Consider the following 20,112-nt stretch of genomic DNA (forward strand, 5'->3'; position numbering starts at 1 on the left):
TGAAGCATCCCCCTCAACTTAGTTTTTCTGCATAGGTTGTGTTTGTAGTCTTCATCTTTTTCCCAGTGGTAGTTGCTTTTACTGCATGGCCATTTCCACTCATCAAAGTGTCAACAAAGTGAACACATAAAAGGTTGGTTTTGTATGGGAGATGTGTTTCATGTGCCTCTAAGATAATCTTCAGTTGGGAGCACCAATATTTGGATCCAAATCTTAAGTACAAAATCTTTACTGTAAAGAGTCGGTATCAGACAGATTTTATGGCTCTTACATATTCCACTTGATTGGAAAATATAAAAGCAGCTTCATGGGTTTGTGAACATTGTTTTATTTCCTGAAATGCATTGGAATAAACTGTTTTCTCTATTTGCCTTCAAAAGGAACAGCACAGAGGATTGATATTAGAATGATCACTTGTACAAGAATATCACTGACATACACTAAACTAAAACTTTCAAACATAAGAGTCAACATATTGCTGTAGTTGTATTTGTGAAATAAATGTGATTTCAAAGTCATGCTAAAGAGTTAGATGGGCACAAGTCGTTACCACAAACACACGTCAAAAAGCTGATATGTATTACCATGAGTAAAAGCAGGTAAGTAGCACCAAGATATACAAGCTTGTATCATGAGATTACATCCAGGAGGACGACATACAGATGTACACAGGGTGGTCACCGATACAGGAGGGGCTGCCAATGGTGCCTACGTTTGCCTCACAACAAATACATCCATAGATTCATATGATAAAGTACACTCTTTTATAGGACCTGAACCTCTTTTGAAAGAAAAATCAAGACAGCGACTTTGAAATGCGTAAAAACAATGCATGTCTTGTGCGGCAACTATTGTGGGCCAAACTGCAGCCTCCCCGACATGCTGACCCATTGAGTGCATAGGATCACTGACCATCTGTGCAATCATTCACTATCCTTGACAGTTTTTTTGTCTTACAGTGATATGCGTTTTGAAGAATTTCAGCTCTTGACAAACTATGAGGAATGTTGATGGTCCTATATCACAATTATTGCTGATATTTGTACAGGAAAACAATTTTTCACAACACATTAGTTGAGTGAGGGATCTCATGACCACAGCATTCTGCCATCAGCAATTTTGTATAGATATGCTATGTCAAATTGCTATGCCAAGGCATTTTTCCAAGTCTATCTTTATTATTGGCCAACAGAAAGCATTTTCAGTTTTGTTTTCAAACTGCAGTGTCAGTTACCTTATAACATACATGTACCTGAACAGCAGTAAGTAGTGACAGTGCAAAACATACTGTGTAGACAAATTTAATGAGATTAGCAGACCTGAACTAAGAGTTACCTCACAATGCTTGTTGACCCAGTATTTTAGGTATGTTCAGAACATTATTATGTGACATAATGATTGTTTCATGGGTACACTTGAATCAACTCCTCAGATCATTTACTGGTGGTGCTCATGTTATGTGTGTGTCAAAGTGACCCGTAAGTGTTCAACATCTGTCCAAGTATGCTCAACTACATTTTAACCTAGTTCAGCATATCATATCCATATAAATAAAACTTAAGTTGATATGATTGATATCTTCGTATTTTGAACTGTTTGGTCGTAACTTGTTCAAAGATGTTCAACTTGCAGTCCTTGTTACAATCTATGTATGTATTTGAGAGTTGTCTCTCTTTGTTTGTTGGACTGGTATGGTTGCACATCAGCCACATGTTTGCTGAGTTACAGTCAGCATCAGTGATATAGCTGAACATCTGTGTCCCATAGCATGATGATAGATAGACAGATGATATACTAATGACTGGATGAGGAAGTGGCCTAGCATTCCCCGGTGCCATCAACACTCTAATTAGTTGACCTTTCACTATAAAAATAGCTGGACCATACCATGTCCATTGTTAAAATCAGCCATGGTGCAGGATTACACTGCCTCCCATAACATGCTACCCAAGTTTCCTTGAAGTAGGGAGGAGGAGGGAGGGGGCATTGTGCATTATTGAGGTAATAACTTTCTAATACCCTATCATGCAACATTACTGTCAACATGACACAAAGCATAATTTGTTGGTAATAAACACAATATACAACTCAAAATAGAGAAAAAGTAAACAACTAAAAAAGTACAAATGAATTAATTATGCATAAGTTTAAATGATCTAAAACAATTGGCATATTCAGATCCCAAATAAAATCAGCACATTTAAAGAAAGACAGGGCTCATTGATCTCTGTTGGACATCCTGACCATGAACTCCCTTTGGCATTTTACATAGCAACTATACACTTCTGTACATAACAAGCAACACCTTCCAGACAGTACATATAGCCTGGCACTACACAGAACTTGGGGGAGACCATTTATCCAAGGCAAGAGAGTCCACTAGCCAACATCAAAGTATAGTTTTCACCACTGCCATAATAAGCCAACTCTTGGCTCGATCGCAGTGCCGCCCTGTGTAGAGCAGGAGTTATGCTGCTTGTGATGAAAATGTGATAACCAAACAGATCGCTGTTCTTATTTTGAATGGCTTCACAATGAGACTACCACAGCAGACAACCTGGTCGATCAGATAATGAAAAAATTAAAGATTTCATCCCTGACGGACAAACAAAATGACAGATTGCCACAGTAAAGATACTTATTATTGCCACATTTTGTTCTTGCAATAATAGAGGCTTGTGGTATTAAAAAATGACCACTGCACATTGTGGTAACAAGAAACGCTCAGTATCGATTGTCCAAAAATAGGACTGCATCGCAGTTACTGCAATTAGCATTCAGTCGTTTGTGTTAATATGCAGTGAAGTTTCCAGTCAAAATTATAAGGCTTTATTTAAGAACTTGGGAGGGTTGACTGAAAACTTGGAAGGTCAGCACAAATTTGACACACGGAACTTAAGTGTTGATTTTGTAAAACGTTCTCAGATTGGATTATCAATATGTGTTCTTTAGCACAGAAAAGTAGTTTGAAATGGCACAGGTGAAAACTAGATGTTGGGGACAGGTCATTTATTACAAAAGGGGATGAACCTCTTGATACACTAATGAACTGAAATAATGACCCTTCCTAATGCTTGTCATATATTTGGATGTCCTTCCCCATGTCCTTGTACAGTTCTTTTCATGACCCTCCCTGAAAAGACAAAATGCAAAAGGATCTTCTATATTAATTTAACATGTCCTTATTTTCATGACCTCTCTAAATTATTTTTTATGCCCCTCTCCCAGGGACTCAGATTTTAGTGACCCTCCCCTGATTCCCTCTGACCCAACCACCCTTGCAATGAAATACAAGTTCCTTGATGTGGGCAAGTGGACACTCTTGTCTCAAGAAGATGGGACTACATTCACTACACAGAACTAGGGGAGACTACTGGCACTACAGTCACTCCACAGAGCTAGGGGGAGACTACAGTCACTACACAGACCTAGGGGGAGACTACTGGCACTACAGTCACTCCACAGAGCTAGGGGAGACTACTGGCACTACACAGTTAGGGGGAGACAACAGGCACTTCAGTCACTACACAGAGCTAGGGGGAGACTACAGTCACTACACAGACCTAGGGGGAGACTACTGGCACTACAGTCACTCCACAGAGCTAGGGGAGACTACTGGCACTACACAGTTAGGGGGAGACAACAGGCACTTCAGTCACTACACAGAGCTAGGGGGAGACTACAGTCACTACACAGAGCTAGGGGGAGACTACAGTCACTACACAGACCTAGGGGGAGACTACTGGCACTACACAGAGCTAGGGGGAGACTACAGTCACTACACAGAGCTAGGGGGAGACTACTGGCACTAGAGAGTTATGGGGAGACAACTGGCACTTCAGTCACTACACAGAGCTAGGGGGAGACTACTGGTGATCCTCTCATCTGGAAAACAAGATAATGGAAACCATCTGGTGCTGAAAGGGGATCAGTTCACATCTCGATATACATAAGTGATTGTTTCAAATTACTTCAGAGTGGTTTGACAGCCACATACTTCATGAATCTAAAGCACAAAACTTGCTATGCGCATATATTATACCAAATAACATGCCCAAACAATTGCCTCTTTGCTGAATGCAAAATAAAATTTGCCATCAACTAAAATGCCCAAGGAATAATGTAGCCCCATTTTTCATGCTATTACTGTTAACATGTCTAGTTGGCATAATAATTAAAACGATGATTAAATGCAAAGATTAGACTTAAGTAGAGATGACAGATGAAAGATGGAGGTGATTATTTATTGATTGTTTGTGTCAGATATAGGAAAACAATGGAAGTATATAGGCTGCAGTCTGATTGGTTGAAAACCAGTGTTGAATGAGCTTTCAATTCTTTGATTACTTTAGTGACAAGATGGGATTTGTGGATGTTGGGTTTGATGTTCTGATCCAGAACTACCATACAGTGCATGGTGACAATGAACCAATCAAAACAAGTCTAACTTTTGGAAAATTTTACGAATAATTGAAAGTAGCACAAATTCACCCACTAGAAAAAAACAGCAGCAAGACACTGTTGCTCACTCTGTTCATTCCATGTGATATATCTATGTTCACAACAAGTTTTTTGCACTGATATTGTCAACAATCAAATAGCTCTAGTAGTTACAACCACAGATGTATAATAAAAACACATTTGATAAAGCACTTTCTGAAATATCAAAAACAGTAATGATAAAATATATAGTTATTATCACTAACACAATAATCTGGAAAACACATTCCATAAGCTCACTTGGACCTTGGATTACACTGAGCTCATTAGGCAATGTTAGGTCTCTGAACCAAAAGTTTGTATTTTAGGTCTCGAATTATTCATTAATATTCATAGACGTTGATTCCAGCAAAAGAAACTGAGTAGAGAATTAGGTGAGCTACATGTCATCAGTGGGAGCTGGGCTGTCTGAAGGAAGAAGGAGAGGGTATAGGGAAGCACCAGTCCATATGTCAGTAGTAACATGGGCAGCAGGGTACTACCTGAGTTGGGTGGGTAATGCCGCACGTGTGACTCGCACAATACTAACCTATCACATGGTCATTTCACATTGCTAATTATTCTGAATGTGTACACAACTCTCTATGTAACATCTAGTTGGACATCATCAGGTTCTTTCAGCAACCTGGAAAGTGAGTCCTCGCCCTGATGATCACTCCCTCCAACATGGAATGGAGGGCAGCAGCTGACTGTGGATATCTTGGCCTGAGTGTGCCTTCCTGGGCTACATCACATTACAATTGTCACTGTGTATACACACTCTAGGCTGGTGTGTGTTGAAGTATATCTCGGGGCCGCTATGTCCTCGAGCAAAAATGTGTGGGAATGATAACTAGGTGACTGATCAATGCTGGTATTGCAGAGCCCACTCAGTGAGTAAATAATGTTTGTCACTTGGGAGCTGGCATGGCCAGCGTATGAAGAGTTCCTCATCACAGTATGTACATCCACACAGAGGGCCTGCTCTGCTGGCTTCAGTCACAGGTGACACAGCACTTGCCCACCTCCTTCCGGGGGTTGCTGCAGGTCGTCACTGGTGGGCAAACCTGCCTGTCACACTCCACCTGACCCTTCTGCAACACACAATGTGGAACGTTTTGTTTACATGTACACAAACCTGGCTACTCATTCCACATAATTCACCACAGGAGTTACCATAATATTGGAAACATCACACAAGATATAGTAAATGGTTTGGTGGACAAATTCCAGCCACAAATTAAGTACTCTCTATCCCTGATATAAATTTCTCAATGTTTAAGACATACAAAACAGTCTCATATTTCACGACCAGTTATTGGACAGTTCTTTAAAGGGAAAGAAAAGTTAATATAGCAACTTTGCAGATTTTAATGCCTTCAGGCATACATTATCTCAAATGCTTGACCAAAATGAAAAATTCTTCCATTGAGGTGATGTCTCTAAGTGGAGGGTAAAACAGGTTCCCAGTGTTTGACACGCTGCGCAATTTCAACAATCATCATGATCAGGCCAACTCCCAGTCTGCCTGCTTCTACCTTGGATTCTGTCATACAGTGTCTTTCTTCTGTTTGTTCATCTATTTGATTACTGTATCCACAACTAATGTCACCTTAGTAACAACACTGAAGATGCCTTCAGTTGTTTACTCAGGGGATAAATCCCTAACAGACATTTACTGTGTGGAATAGGGCCAAGGGAGGGGATTTGGTGTTTTATTACCCAAACAGGAAATTAGTAATAAAATGATAGTTACCGACTGTTAATTGTTATTTTAATTTTTCACAATGTCAAGATCAAAGATACAGTAAACAATGTATGCAATGTTGATATGTTTGTAGGAATGAGAGACATAGCAGGTCCAGTATACGTATAATGACTGAGAATCACATGATCGAAAACACGGCAAACCTATCAGTCACCGCTAAGCCTTAAGCTTTTGGCAACACCCTGAAATGGGTTTGTTTTGGAAGCTGTTTTCAGCACTTTCACCTGGACATTTAAATACTTTCTATGAAGATATTGAATAATGGCCCTCTGAAATTGACTAAATGTATTTTGGAAAATTGTTATTCGCAAATGAAATTTTAACCAGAAGCGGTAAGGTGAAATATATTGCACTATATATATATATATATATATATATAGTGTGTGTGTGTGTGTGTGTGCGTGTGCGTGCGCTAGTCTGGACTAATGCTTGATTTTTCAGTGCTAGCCCACTGAGATACCATGCCGCAGCTGAACATTAATATCCAACTCAGACACACTATACTGACTCCAAGCTGACAAGTCCTTGTGTTAGCCCATTATAATGCCAAGTGCTAGGCAGGGTAGCAACAAGTACCATCTTTTAATGTCTTTTAAATTGGTATGACACAGTCGGGGATTGAACCCCTGACCTTCAACTCTCCAGGCGGATGCGCAACCACTAGACCATGGAGGCCTTCCAAACAGAAAAGACAAGTGCAACATGCTGTCATCGAAGCCACACGGAGTGTGAGAGTTACGTTCACTGTGATGAATAAATATATTTTGTTGTGTACCTCACAGTCGCACAGTTTTAGTAGCATATCTATATAATTATGCAAAACAATATGTAAAGGCCCCGGCTGTTCTGATTTTAGCGTTTGTTTTAAAACAAGAGAAAAGTCTGGTCATGTGACAGGCTATCCAAATTACCCCGTGGCAGTGGTGTTATGCGAAGTTATGTTACTTCTAAAAACGACGATTAATTAAAAACTAGACGTAAATTTTAAGACGTTTGCATATATTGTCTTCGGAAAATGTTTATAAATTGAGTTCAGGTGAGTAGTTGTAATATTTTCATTCCAAAGCTGGTAAACAACAACATAGATATTTTGATTTATTTCTGGACGTATTTTTCCTTAATTGAGAGTCATATACACAAGAATCCTGCATTAGGGGAAACCCTGGTTAGGGTTTGAAAAATTTATTAAAAAATGGAAAACAATTTTTTTTTCTTTGGACCGCACCCCTTCATATGACATTTTGTCGGGGGTATAAAAATGTCAAACTACCTACAAAGTAAAAGGCACCGGTTTTCTAATTTTAGTCAATAAAGCAACATGAAGCTACACTAAATGGTTTTTTAACTGCGTTACAGTAGCAAGAGCACTGGCTCATGGCCAGGCTGATATTATACTATGAGGAAGACCTGAACACTGTGGTATGTCCAGACAGACAGAGCTTGTTACAGGATGAGGGGGCACAATCTCATATCAAGTACAAGATTTTAAGTTACAAACTGGATAAAACCCTCTCATCCATAACATCAATTTGTGTGATCCTTATGTCATTTTAGACGAAGAGTTCCATTTCTGAAACAGTTCACCTAATCTAATTTGAATAATGCCACATGCCTACATGTGTTATGTGGTGCGGAAAAACTATGGAGATTTCTCTTTTTTTATATGATAAATAGAGATTACTACATGTTGTAAGATAAATGGTTCTGACAGGCATGAGTGCAGTAATCTGTTTCTTACACACACTAAAATCGCATCTTTTTAGTATCAATTTGATTTCATTCTGATGATCGCAGTGGCGCATTAGTACATAACACAACAGTCATTACTGACGTCACCCGACGTACTGCTTACTACAAATAAATAATGTGACCCTACACAAAAAGGTTTCCACTAGATCTGTGGATTATCAAGGCGATGATGATAATGCAAACTAGATCAGATCAATGAACCTGCTGGATGCCGAGTTAATACTTTTCACCTCGAAGATATTACCAAATATGTACACAATGTTTACTTCCGTATGACATCACCATCCACTTTCAGAGGAGTATTTTCGTTGATCAAGGGATCATATATACATAAATGTATCTTGTAAGTAATCAGAAACAATCTGACAATGTACATACTGTTATTTGTTTTTATGTTTTCCAATGTAACCAAAAGAATTAGTCGGGAAATGCAGATAACTACCATCGTCATTGAGCTGTGATTTTGCAGCAGTCATGGCATCACACAGGACGGAAACTTCCATGATTTCAGTTGAATTTACCTGATCATTGTAATGTATATATTTTTAATTCCATAATTTGAGCTACAATAGTCTTACCATGAATATTCTCAAACACGTGCCAATATATGCAACAATTAGACGAATGGATCTCTAGAAATAGGAGAGAATGCTACAGCGTAAAATCTGAACTTTGCTTTGTTTACATTTCAAACATGTACAGTTTTCCAAGGGTTTCCAAACCTAATTTGTTTTGCTTGATTTCTTCTAGATACTTTGTATCAGTGACAAAGACCATTTGTCATTTGATGTATGAGCAGTTCAGGGATGTATGCATCCCAGCTGTGTTTGAAAAATATGCGATGTAATAGGCGTCTTATAACCGGCATACGTGAAATGTGATATTGTAAACACTAGATCCAATATGGCGGAAAGTACACTTCGGCATTCGTGTTTGCGCATTTTGCAAAGCATTCTAAATGATTCTAGACTTATCAGCTATGATTCAGAATTATCATTGGTGATTTGATGAAAAACAGATAGAAATCTAACCGTGATTACTGATTTTTGAAATTATTCTTCGAGTAAATATCCAAAACTTAAACAAAACATAACATAAAGTTAATTATTCGACTTTGAAGTAAGGGTTGATGAGGAGGGACATATATATGTCGCTGTGGCATCCAGGGGTTAAGGCTCTAAAACGATAACATTCAACACAGACGTAGGTGAACATTCGACAGAAGCACGAGTAATGATAATGACTGATGATAAGGAAAGTAGTCCGTCATAATCTGACCTCAGGTCATCACCATGGGTCTGGAATTCGATCTCACACATATATTTGATACCAGTTATCTCAAATAGGTTTCTCACCCACAGGTGTGTAAGAAAAGTATAACTTGCATCCTCACTGGAATATTTTGAACAGTTGATTAAATATACTTATGTCCATAATTAGAATTTTTTAAGTCAGTTTTAAAACAGACCATGATTAACTGACCTTGCATTGACATATTTTGCACGTGTCTATTTTCCATTTCTCCCCATGCACTCTCTTCTTCCTCTTGTGGTCCTTGCAGTGGTAGTTTCTACCCAGCAGCACCTTCTGCATGTTGCGCATCTGAAAGAATAGTGACCCTGCACTGTACGTGGTTATATACAGTCTGAAATACCTGCAAGGTACCAAAGCAAGATGGTTCTTATCTGAATCAATATTTTAGTGATAAATATCAGTTGTTATTGCTAGTTTACAAAAGGATAAGTCTGTTGAAAAATAAAAATCAACATTTGTAGGTATTACCAAACTGCTCTTAACCTAATATTGCTATGAGAATTGGATGCACCTATAGACAGCCAAGACTTCTTTATAAGTGACCAATCAGGAGAAAAGGGACCTTTTTGGTGCTAAGATACAATTGTGCTTAATTCCGTAAAAATCGCCGTGTATTTGGACAGTACAAAAATATCATATTTTTCTCTTGCTAGTTCATACTTTAATATAATTTAAACATTATTTAAAACCATTTCAGCATACATGTTTACTTTTAATTAATCAGACATTATACCTAAAAACTGAAATTAATACATAAACAGTTATAAGTCTCAAAATGAGACTTTGGAAAAAATGAGTACAAACGTATGAATTGAAGCTAATTTACTTTTAAAATATAATGAGAAGTCATCCATAATATCCATAAGGTCCTTTATCTCATGTCTGGTCACTTATATCTTCTGCCAATGTGTTTGATACAGACAGACCAACAGAGGAGCACACTGAGTTAATCATAAACACATTGATTAGTGTGTTTGTACCTTTCTTTTCAATTTGCTATAATTTTTGACCATCTCGGCCATGGTCGCTTCCATCCATTCGAGCCGGGAGTCCAGCAGCATGACATCATCCTGTACAATAGAGGGCATGGCATCTGTGGAGTTACAACCTGACTCTTCCTCAGCAGCCACCACTGGTTCGGTCACATTTGCAGGCGGTCCCATCTCCTCAGCGTCCTGGTGATCTGGGTAGCTGTATTCCACGGAACGACGGCCACGGAAATGACGGGCAAATGATTGGAAGTTGTTGGTCCTTCTGCAGTCTGCAAAACAATATTTACTTCATAAACTGGTAATCTGATAGGGTGACAACTGAAATTTTTTGTGTGTTAATTCAATTAATATGAAGAAATGAAAAATGATAAACCATCCAAGCACTCAAACAACTCTCCCTCATTCATCACACATGAAACTGAAACCTAAGTACCACTGATACGTCATCTGTGTGATATACATGGACATGACCAAATAGAAACATGTCTCATACCACTGATACATCATCTGTAGGTACCTGGACATGACCAAATAGAAACATGTCTCGTACATCATCTGTGTGATATACATGGACATGACCAAATAGAAACATGTCTCGTACCACTGATACGTCATCTGTGTGATATACATGGACATGACCAAATAGAAACATGTCTCGTACCACTGATACGTCATCTGTGTGATATACATGGACATGACCAAATAGAAACATGTCTCGTACCACTGATACATCATCTGTGTAATATACATGGGCATGACCAAATAGAAACATGTCTCGTACCACTGATACATCATCTGTGTAATATACATGGGCATGACCAAATAGAAACATGTCTCGTACCACTGATACGTCATCTGTGTGATATACATGGACATGACCAAATAGAAACATGTCTCGTACCATTGATACATCATCTGTGTAATATACATGGGCATGACCAAATAGAAACATGTCTCGTACCACTGATACATCATCTGTGTGATATACATGGACATGACCAAATAGAAACATGTCTCGTACCACTGATACGTCATCTGTGTGATATACATGGACATGACCAAATAGAAACATGTCTCGTACCACTGATACGTCATCTGTGTGATATACATGGACATGACCAAATAGAAACATGTCTCATACCACTGATACATCATCTGTGTGATATACATGGACATGACCAAATAGAAACATGTCTCGTACCATTGATACATCATCTGTGTGATATACATGGACATGACCAAATAGAAACATGTCTCGTACCACTGATACGTCATCTGTGTGATATACATGGACATGACCAAATAGAAACATGTCTCGTACCACTGATACATCATCTGTGTAATATACATGGGCATGACCAAATAGAAACATGTCTCGTACCACTGATACATCATCTGTGTGATATACATGGACATGACCAAATAGAAACATGTCTCGTACCATTGATACGTCATCTGTGTGATATACATGGGCATGACCAAATAGAAACATGTCTCGTACCATTGATACGTCATCTGTGTGATATACATGGACATGACCAAATAGAAACATGTCTCGTACCACTGATACATCATCTGTGTAATATACATGGGCATGACCAAATAAAGAAGAAGAAAAAAGCTCTCGATGAAACAGTAATTGTGAAATGAATGTGTGTGCATAGGTCTGATGGGTCAAAACTGATGTTAAAGGGACCTGACGCTGAATATTCTGAAGCTTTGATTGCAAACAATAGCCGATAAACTCTGAGCTTAGTCTGCTCACCCCCCCCGAGAGAGAAAATTGTTCTACTCTAGTGACCACACCACGGATGTAGGATTATGACATAACAGACTTTTCACTTCATTGCAAACAAACATACTTATTCAATTGGCAATTATTATTTTGTAACTCATCCATATGAAAAACACACAAGCTTTATTCTCTTCAATTTGCATCTAATAAGAACATGACTGAAGCAAGTTTACTCTGCTCAGCGCTTGCGTTGTCAGCTTCGCTGTGCAGAGCTGTATTGTTTTGGTTTGAGAACTGAATTGTGCATTTGATGTCACGCTCGGAAATTATTTCATGCATGATTTAAAAATGCACAGAACCGTCAACATACTGTCCCTTCAAATAGGACTTGAGATCAATCATTTTTTCCTTACTTATAAATTAAGTGTTGAAGGCTTTTCTGGCAAATTTAGCTGTTTCAAGGCATCATATTAGTGGAATATATTATTCCTGGTAAAATAATAGTTTCAGATACAATTTTTTCCTGTCACTGCATCATATTCAAGTTCTTATTAATGGGTATTTTTTAACTGAATCACCCGTACATCAGGGAGAAAACGTGTACAGTTGAATGCCATTTCCTGAATTGGTTTACAAGTAAATACACACAGTAATTTAATTTCTGCATATGGAACGTCTAGAGATGTTTTATCACAAAATTCATATGTTTTTATTTCCAGTTTGTTTACCTGAAGCAATAGGAAGCAGTTTTTGACTGCACACAATACACAAAATAGCAACTTCCCGAAACTTGTACACAAGTGGGTATAATACTCATATCGCACTAGTACGCACTTGTCAAACACAAGACCAAAATTAAATACTTTTGCAAAAAATTGGAACAAACATTTATCTTGAAACCCACAAGCTAAACATGTACCAAACCATTATGAACAAAAATGGCCCAGTAATGATTATACCAATTTTTTAATACAGCTTCTATAGCTGACATATTGAACATCAGATTCAAATCTCTTGAAAAAATTCATCATTCATGGGAAAAAGCATGTGACGTGTCAGCTTCATTGGTCATGTGGTTTTTAAGGAGCTTATGATTATTGTGTGAGGAAATGTACTTTCGAGAATTTAAGAACATGGTACAAAGTGCTTAGGTCAAATTTAAAATGTTGCAGGAAACAAGATCTTTAATATCGCTAGAGACGTAACATACATGTTGAGCCCCACTACAAACTTCCCCTGTGCCAAATTTCATTACATTTTGACTGAGCAAGGGCCATAAGTATTTATGATTGCTGTGGCTATGACTACTCCTACCACAAACCTGTCTTGCTATCAAACTTGCATTCATGAAACAAATAGTATTGAAATGGACATGTTATCATACTGATATTTCCATGAATTAACATTCTAAATTTGCCCTTATTGAATATATCTTGCTGCTTAGCACAGGCCACTGTTAAATGTATTTATGTCTTGATAGGCTGCCATAAAGCCACACTTGTTCCCAAACTTCAAAGATATATACTAGGCTAATCAGTCTACAAACTGAATTTGGTGGAATTCTTAATTGCTGTCTGTTTGAATATAAGTATTGTCTTCACATTAAATGTCTACAAACTGATTTAAGCTGAAACTGATTGTCTCGAAAGCAGCTAAGGCATGATGGTGGTGTGTGGTGTGGCTAATATCACCTTCACAGCAGTCGGTCCACATTCGCAGATCCAGGCTAGGTATATCATCACAGGTCTTGTAATCTCCAGTATTCCTTTTAAAGACATCCAATTGGACTTTGTTGATGCTGTCTGTGTTGTCACAGATGACCCTCGCTAGCGACATCTGTCTGATCTGAACGATCTGCTCTGTGTTGAACACACCAGGTTTCTCATACCAGAACCTCAACACAACAAAGACACAAATCAACATTCGAGTAACTTGATTCAAAATAAAAATCTCTAAAAATTCTCCTGTGATAATTTAAAAGCAGTTCATTTAAGTAGTGTGAATGTTATGAGATTTACCTGTCTCCTGCCCGCAGCCTCTTGAACTGATCTGCTAGAATACACAGGAAAGTTGGTCCCACCTTGGCACCATCTAGTGGTGTTTCTGCCATTCCTCCCACAAATACATCAATGTTATCTGAGTTGAACAAGGGAATACAAGTCAATGTAAAACAAACAAACGTCGCTCCCAAAAATACATCAACATGATCAATGTCATCTAAATTGAACAAGTGTTAATGTTAAACTAAATATTCAATCGTCTCCATCAGTACAAAGTCCCTAATAATATACTAATACACTTGTGTCATATAGCATTCATTTTATACATGTGTCATTAAGATCATGACATCTACTGTAAAACACTGTAGGTGTATTTTCCAAAATAGTTGATAAGATTGGTTCTGGCCAAATATTGTATTTTGGAGGACCTTGTAATATATAATCTCCTGGTAAACACACTGGTTTCTAAATCCACCAACTCACCAGGATGGCCATACAGATCCTGCAGCTTGGCTCGTGTGTCACGGTCTCTAATCTCATGCCGCAGGTCATTAAATGTCCGAGCTCGGCTCATGTTACAGAAGTTCCTAAATGCATTGTAAAATGGCAGGCCATGATCTCTGCCTCTCTGGATGTTGAGTGATGCCAGATCTTGACCAATCGAGTTAGCCAATGAAAAAAGCTTTTCTGTCAGTTCTGAGTTGAGCAGCTCTCCAGGCATCCTCTTCTTGGCTGCTACCCCAAACATGCCTCTCAACAGTGGATCAATTCCACCCTCCTCCATAATCTTGTATGGAGAGAAAAATGCTTTATGGAGAGGTAGGTTACCTTCAGGGATTGGTTGAAATGTTTCATTCAGTCTAAATATCACAGGCTGCACCAAAGAGTGCCCAAATCGTAATGCTGCTGTTGCAAATACATTTGATATTGTTGGATTTACACTTGGGTCATATCCTTTGTATGGTCCCATCAGTTCCATTCCTCTAGTGCCTAGAATCTTAGGTATCCACTGCGTGTATGTTATATGCTGCATGACACCTCCAATAAGTTTCCTAGTTTCATGATACACCTTGTTGCCATCCCAGTGCGGATTCAGCTGTAAGATAATGGTAGCAATACGGTTGTGTTCTCGTAACCATAGTGTATGCATTGCTGTGAGAGCAAGATGTTCATTGGCTCGATGGTCTCCAGCTCTGAAACATGGGACATGTCTTTTACTGGGTTCTATCTGACAATCAACATGGGAGAGAGAGTCGTCGTCAAATGGCAAGTACCTTGACCCCCGCAGTGTCAGTGATCCCACACGCAAGAGTCCTCTGTTATTTGATAAATCTCTCAAGCTCTCTGCCTCCCTCGGGGTACTACCATACACATTGGACGCATCTATGAATGTGGTGAGGGAGTTGATCTGCTGGCGAGGCGACACGGTGTGGTAAAATATGGAGGTACTTCCTGTGTTGCATGTTGCGCTGCTTCTGGAGAAGCCGAGGCACCGCGTGTGCACACGGCCATCACTGTTTGGGACAGGGATAGGGAAACATGGACTGATATTTTCACAGCTCTCATTACACCGACGACCATCACTGAACCTAGCAAAGCTCACTGACTGAGGCGCAAGACTCATGTCATGGTCCATGAACTGCCCCCACTGCATCAGCATGTGCGTGTAATCCTCATCCTCAGTCACATGACTGGTCGACATCATCAACGAGGATATGAGGCGTGGGCTTGGAAGTTGTTGACCATTGTAGCGGCGAGATCGCACCCACCCTGTAACACAGGTACAACACAGATTACATACTAACACTTACATAATCAGTCACATGTCACCTATGTCATTCAATGTTGCAGTAACATTGATGTCCTTGCTGGCATGAATCATGAAAAATCAAAGTTCTGTAGGTAAAATGACAAGAAAAGTAAATGAGCATACCTACTGGAGTATTAAACCCATTCTCATAGATGGGCTCCAGCAGCCTGAGGAACGCCTTGTTGGATGCCCCCCAGTCAGGTTGGTTGAAGTTGTTACACGTGCCATCCAGAGTGCGGTACTTGCGGTGGAAGCATGTGTTGGAACAGTCAATGTTCTGGTACTGATTCCTGCACCCGGACATGTTGGCAATCAGCGAGAGGTGACTCGGGGACACCAGCTCACGGTAATTCTCCTCTGTAAATACAAGAAAGCATACCACATCATGATAGCTTCCCACTCATTTAACACCTCAAACATTTGACTATAGCAATTTAATTTTTCAACATCCATGTGCACTCCTTCCGTCATCCTATGTAAACCAAGCATTATCCTTTCTTTTTCTATGAACAAACAATTTAGCCGAATGTATATACTATTGTTCTACATGACTTTTGAGTGTGCCAGCTCACCATGGTCATCCAGCTCATATGTGTTTCCGTCATTCACGTGTTGGTGGATGATGTTCAGTGTTTGCTCAAAGATTTCTTCTGCTCTGGCTAGTTCAAGTGCCTCTGGTGCTGGGTAACGGAAAATTCTCAGCAAGTCTTCAATTGTATGTGTTTTGTCCCCATTAAACAGGTCACGCAAAGTGTCATTGATGGCATTGTTCACAATTGACCGCGCACGGTTTGAGGCTGTGTGAACAAAGTTGTCTCCCCTCCTAGTGGGAGTTGGAATTCCTGCAAAAAGACAATCAACAAACATAGAATTGAATGTGCTTAGGTATGAGATAATCCATCTTCTAAATCAGCTGAATATTCCATCTCTAACACTACAACACTGTGAAGCTTACCCTGCACTTGCACATTGACTGACTTGACTGATCTCCCTGCCAGATTCTGGGCAATGCAGTCATATCTGCCCGAGTCCCCATGCTGCACATTCCGTACTGTTAATGTGTTGCCTTGGAGGACATACTTTTGACTGTTGCTTATCCGTCGTCCCTCCTTCCGCCACTGGTAGTGAGGTATCGGGTTTCCCTCCGCGTGACACTCCATACTGATGTCACTCCCTGCAGTGGGCAGACTGCTCACAGTGCGCTCACTGAACACAGGAGCAGCTGCAAAAGAAAACATATTACAGTCCTACTTACAGCTAGTCGAACAGTTAGTAAAGCTAAATCTTACCTGTGAATGAAGTCTTATTAACACACTGAACATGCTGCACTTAAAAGTGTTTTGTAAAAACTGCAATTGCTTTTTACAATTGAGGGTCTTATTACTGTTTAAGAAAGCACTTCAGTCTTTCATTCTACATTAAGCTGACACAATATGATATAACTGAAATACTGTTTCCGGCGGTGTCATACAATTTGGCTCACTCTCTTTGTGAAGGACTCAAATGAAACTACAGAATGTGTTGTCCTACTGTGAGAGATGATGTGGAGTCTTGCACTGGCTTGTTGTTCCCCTGCTGCATTTTCTGCCCGGCAAGTGTATTGCCCACTGTCTGAGCTCTCGGTGTTCAGGATGCGGAACAAGCGTCCTCCATTCTGTAGTGTGTAGCGCCTGTTGGTGGGTATTGGGCGACCTGCAGTAGCAACAGTAAAGTCAGGCTACACCTTGTAGACCCTCTGACACCATCTAAGTCCATGTACACACACCCTCAAATGTATGCATCAAGTACCAAGTCTCATAGATATTGCTGGAATTATTTCATATGGAATCCTGTCAATAAATGAGTACACTCTACAAACTTTTCTTTAATATCAGCGATGTGTAAGACTTCAGATAACAAGTATTTGCCACTAAGGTGCCCGAGTCCCCTACCACTGGGCACCCGATGACCCCAAAGACACCTTCTTTATCCTTGTTGTTAACAACTATATTAAGTACGTTCAGATGGACATAACACTAAGTCCCTGCTTTGCGTGCAAGCCAGAGACAGACATTGTTGGTAAACTACACCTTTTAAACACATGAATGGAAAATGACAGAGGTCTATAAATAATCGAGTCTGGCCCAGACAATCCAGTGAGTGACATCATGAGCATCGATCCAGGCAATTGGGATACGATGACATGCATCAACCAAGTCAGCAAGCCTGACCAGCCTATCCCGTTAGTCGCCTCTTACGACAAGCATAGTCACCTCCAACGGCAGGCATGGGTTGCTGTAGACTGTTCTACCCCGAATCTTCATGGGTCAGGGTGACATGGTGCCCTTGACCCATGATATATAGCTATATAGCTGGGTGACATAGTGTCCTTGACCCATGATATACAGCTAATAGCTGGGTGACATAGTGTCCTTGACCCATGATATATAGCTGAGTGACATAGTGTCCTTTACCCATGATATACAGCTATATAGCTGGGTGACATAGTGTCCTTGACCCATGATATATAGCTATATAGCTTGGTGACATGGTGTCCTTGACCCATGATATATAGCTGGGTGACATAGTGTCCTTGACCCATGATATACAGCTAATAGCTGGGTGACATAGTGTCCTTGACCCATGATATATAGCTGAGTGACATAGTGTCCTTTACCCATGATATACAGCTATATAGCTGGGTGACATAGTGTCCTTGACCCATGATATACAACTACATAGCTGGGTGACATTGTGTCCTTGACCCATGATATACAGCTATATAGCTGGGTGACATAGTGTCCTTTACCCATGATATATAGCTACATAGCTGGGTGACATAGTGTCCTTTACCCATGATATACAGCTATATAGCTGGGTGACATAGTGTCCTTGACCCATGATATATAGCTACATAGCTGGGTGACACAGTGTCCTTTACCCATGATATACAGCTACATATGGTGTCCTTTACATAGCTGGGCGACATGGTGTCCTTTACATAGCTGGGCGACATGGTGTCCTTGACCCATGATATACAGCTAATAGCTGGGTGACATAGTGTCCTTGAACCTTGATATATAGCTACATAGCTGGGTGACATAGTGTCCTTGACCCATGATATACAGCTATATAGCTGGGTGACACAGTGTCCTTGACCCATGATATATAGCTATATAGCTGGGTGACATAGTGTCCTTTACCCATGATATACAGCTATATAGCTGGGTGACATGGTGTCCTTTACATAGCTGGGTGACATGGTGTCCTTGACCCATGATATACAGCTACATAGCTGGGTGACATAGTGTCCTTTACATATGATATACAGCTACATAGCTGGGTGACATGGTGTCCCTGACCCATGCTACATTGAAGATCCGGGGTAGGATAGATCTTCAGTAACCCATGCTTTCCATAAAAGGCAGCTATGCTTGTTGTAAGAGGCAACTAGCGGGATCGGGTGGTCAGGTTCTCTGACTTGGTTGATGCATTTCATCGATCCCAATTGCGTGAATCGATGATCGTGATGTCTCTCACTGAATTGTCTGGTCAAGACTCGATTAATTATAGACCGCCTTTATATAGCTGGAATATTGCTGTGCGTGGCATTAAAAATGACATAGTGTCCTTGACTCATGACATACTGCTCAAGGCTCGGTGACATACTGACCTTTAACTAATACATACAGCTCAAGGCTAGGCGACATATTGACCTTTTCACTAATACATACTGCTCAAGGCTCGGTGACATACTGACCTTTAACTAATACATACAGCTCAAGGCTAGGCGACATACTGACCTTTTAACTAATACATACTGCTCAAGGCTCAGTGACATACTGTCCTTTAACTAATACATACAGCTCAAGGTTTGGTGACATACTGACCTTTAACTAATACATACAGTTCAAGGCTAGGCGACATACTGACCTTTAACTAATACATACTGCTCAAGGCTAGGCGACATACTGACCTTTAACTAATACATACTGCTCAAGGTTTGGTGACATACTGACCTTTAATTAATACATACAGTTCAAGGCTCAGCGACATACTGACCTTTAACTAATACATGCAGCTCAAGGCTCGGTGACATACTGACCTTTAACTAATACATACAGCTCAAGGCTAGGCGACATACTGTCCTTTAACTAATACATACTGCTCAAGGCTTGGTGACATACTGTCCTTTAACTAACACATACAGTTCAAGGCTAGGCGACATACTGTCCTTTTAACTAACACATACTGCTCAAGGCTTGGTGACATACTGTCCTTTAACT

The 20,112-nt window shown here is 39.9% G+C and overlaps 1 protein-coding gene across 1 annotated transcript in view; it reads right to left on the minus strand.

Moving 5' to 3' along the window:
* Positions 1–301: 301 nt before the first annotated feature.
* Positions 302–20,112, minus strand: part of LOC139479765 (peroxidasin-like) — a 67,053-nt gene continuing 47,242 nt past the window's right edge. The window contains exons 12-21 of the mRNA XM_071262622.1: positions 17,378–17,539; positions 16,803–17,069; positions 16,420–16,689; positions 15,971–16,204; positions 14,521–15,807; positions 14,056–14,173; positions 13,729–13,931; positions 10,291–10,571; positions 9,479–9,598; positions 302–5,573 (exon numbers count right to left, since the gene is read on the minus strand). Coding sequence (XP_071118723.1) covers positions 5,475–5,573; positions 9,479–9,598; positions 10,291–10,571; positions 13,729–13,931; positions 14,056–14,173; positions 14,521–15,807; positions 15,971–16,204; positions 16,420–16,689; positions 16,803–17,069; positions 17,378–17,539 — 3,041 coding nt within the window. The 3' untranslated portion in view covers positions 302–5,474. The remainder of the gene's footprint in view (positions 5,574–9,478; positions 9,599–10,290; positions 10,572–13,728; positions 13,932–14,055; positions 14,174–14,520; positions 15,808–15,970; positions 16,205–16,419; positions 16,690–16,802; positions 17,070–17,377; positions 17,540–20,112) is intronic.

Source organism: Haliotis cracherodii, unplaced genomic scaffold (assembly GCF_022045235.1).
Source record: "Haliotis cracherodii isolate W230 unplaced genomic scaffold, xgHalCrac1.p SCAF_4, whole genome shotgun sequence".
In the NCBI taxonomy this organism is placed as follows: domain Eukaryota; kingdom Metazoa; phylum Mollusca; class Gastropoda; order Lepetellida; family Haliotidae; genus Haliotis; species Haliotis cracherodii.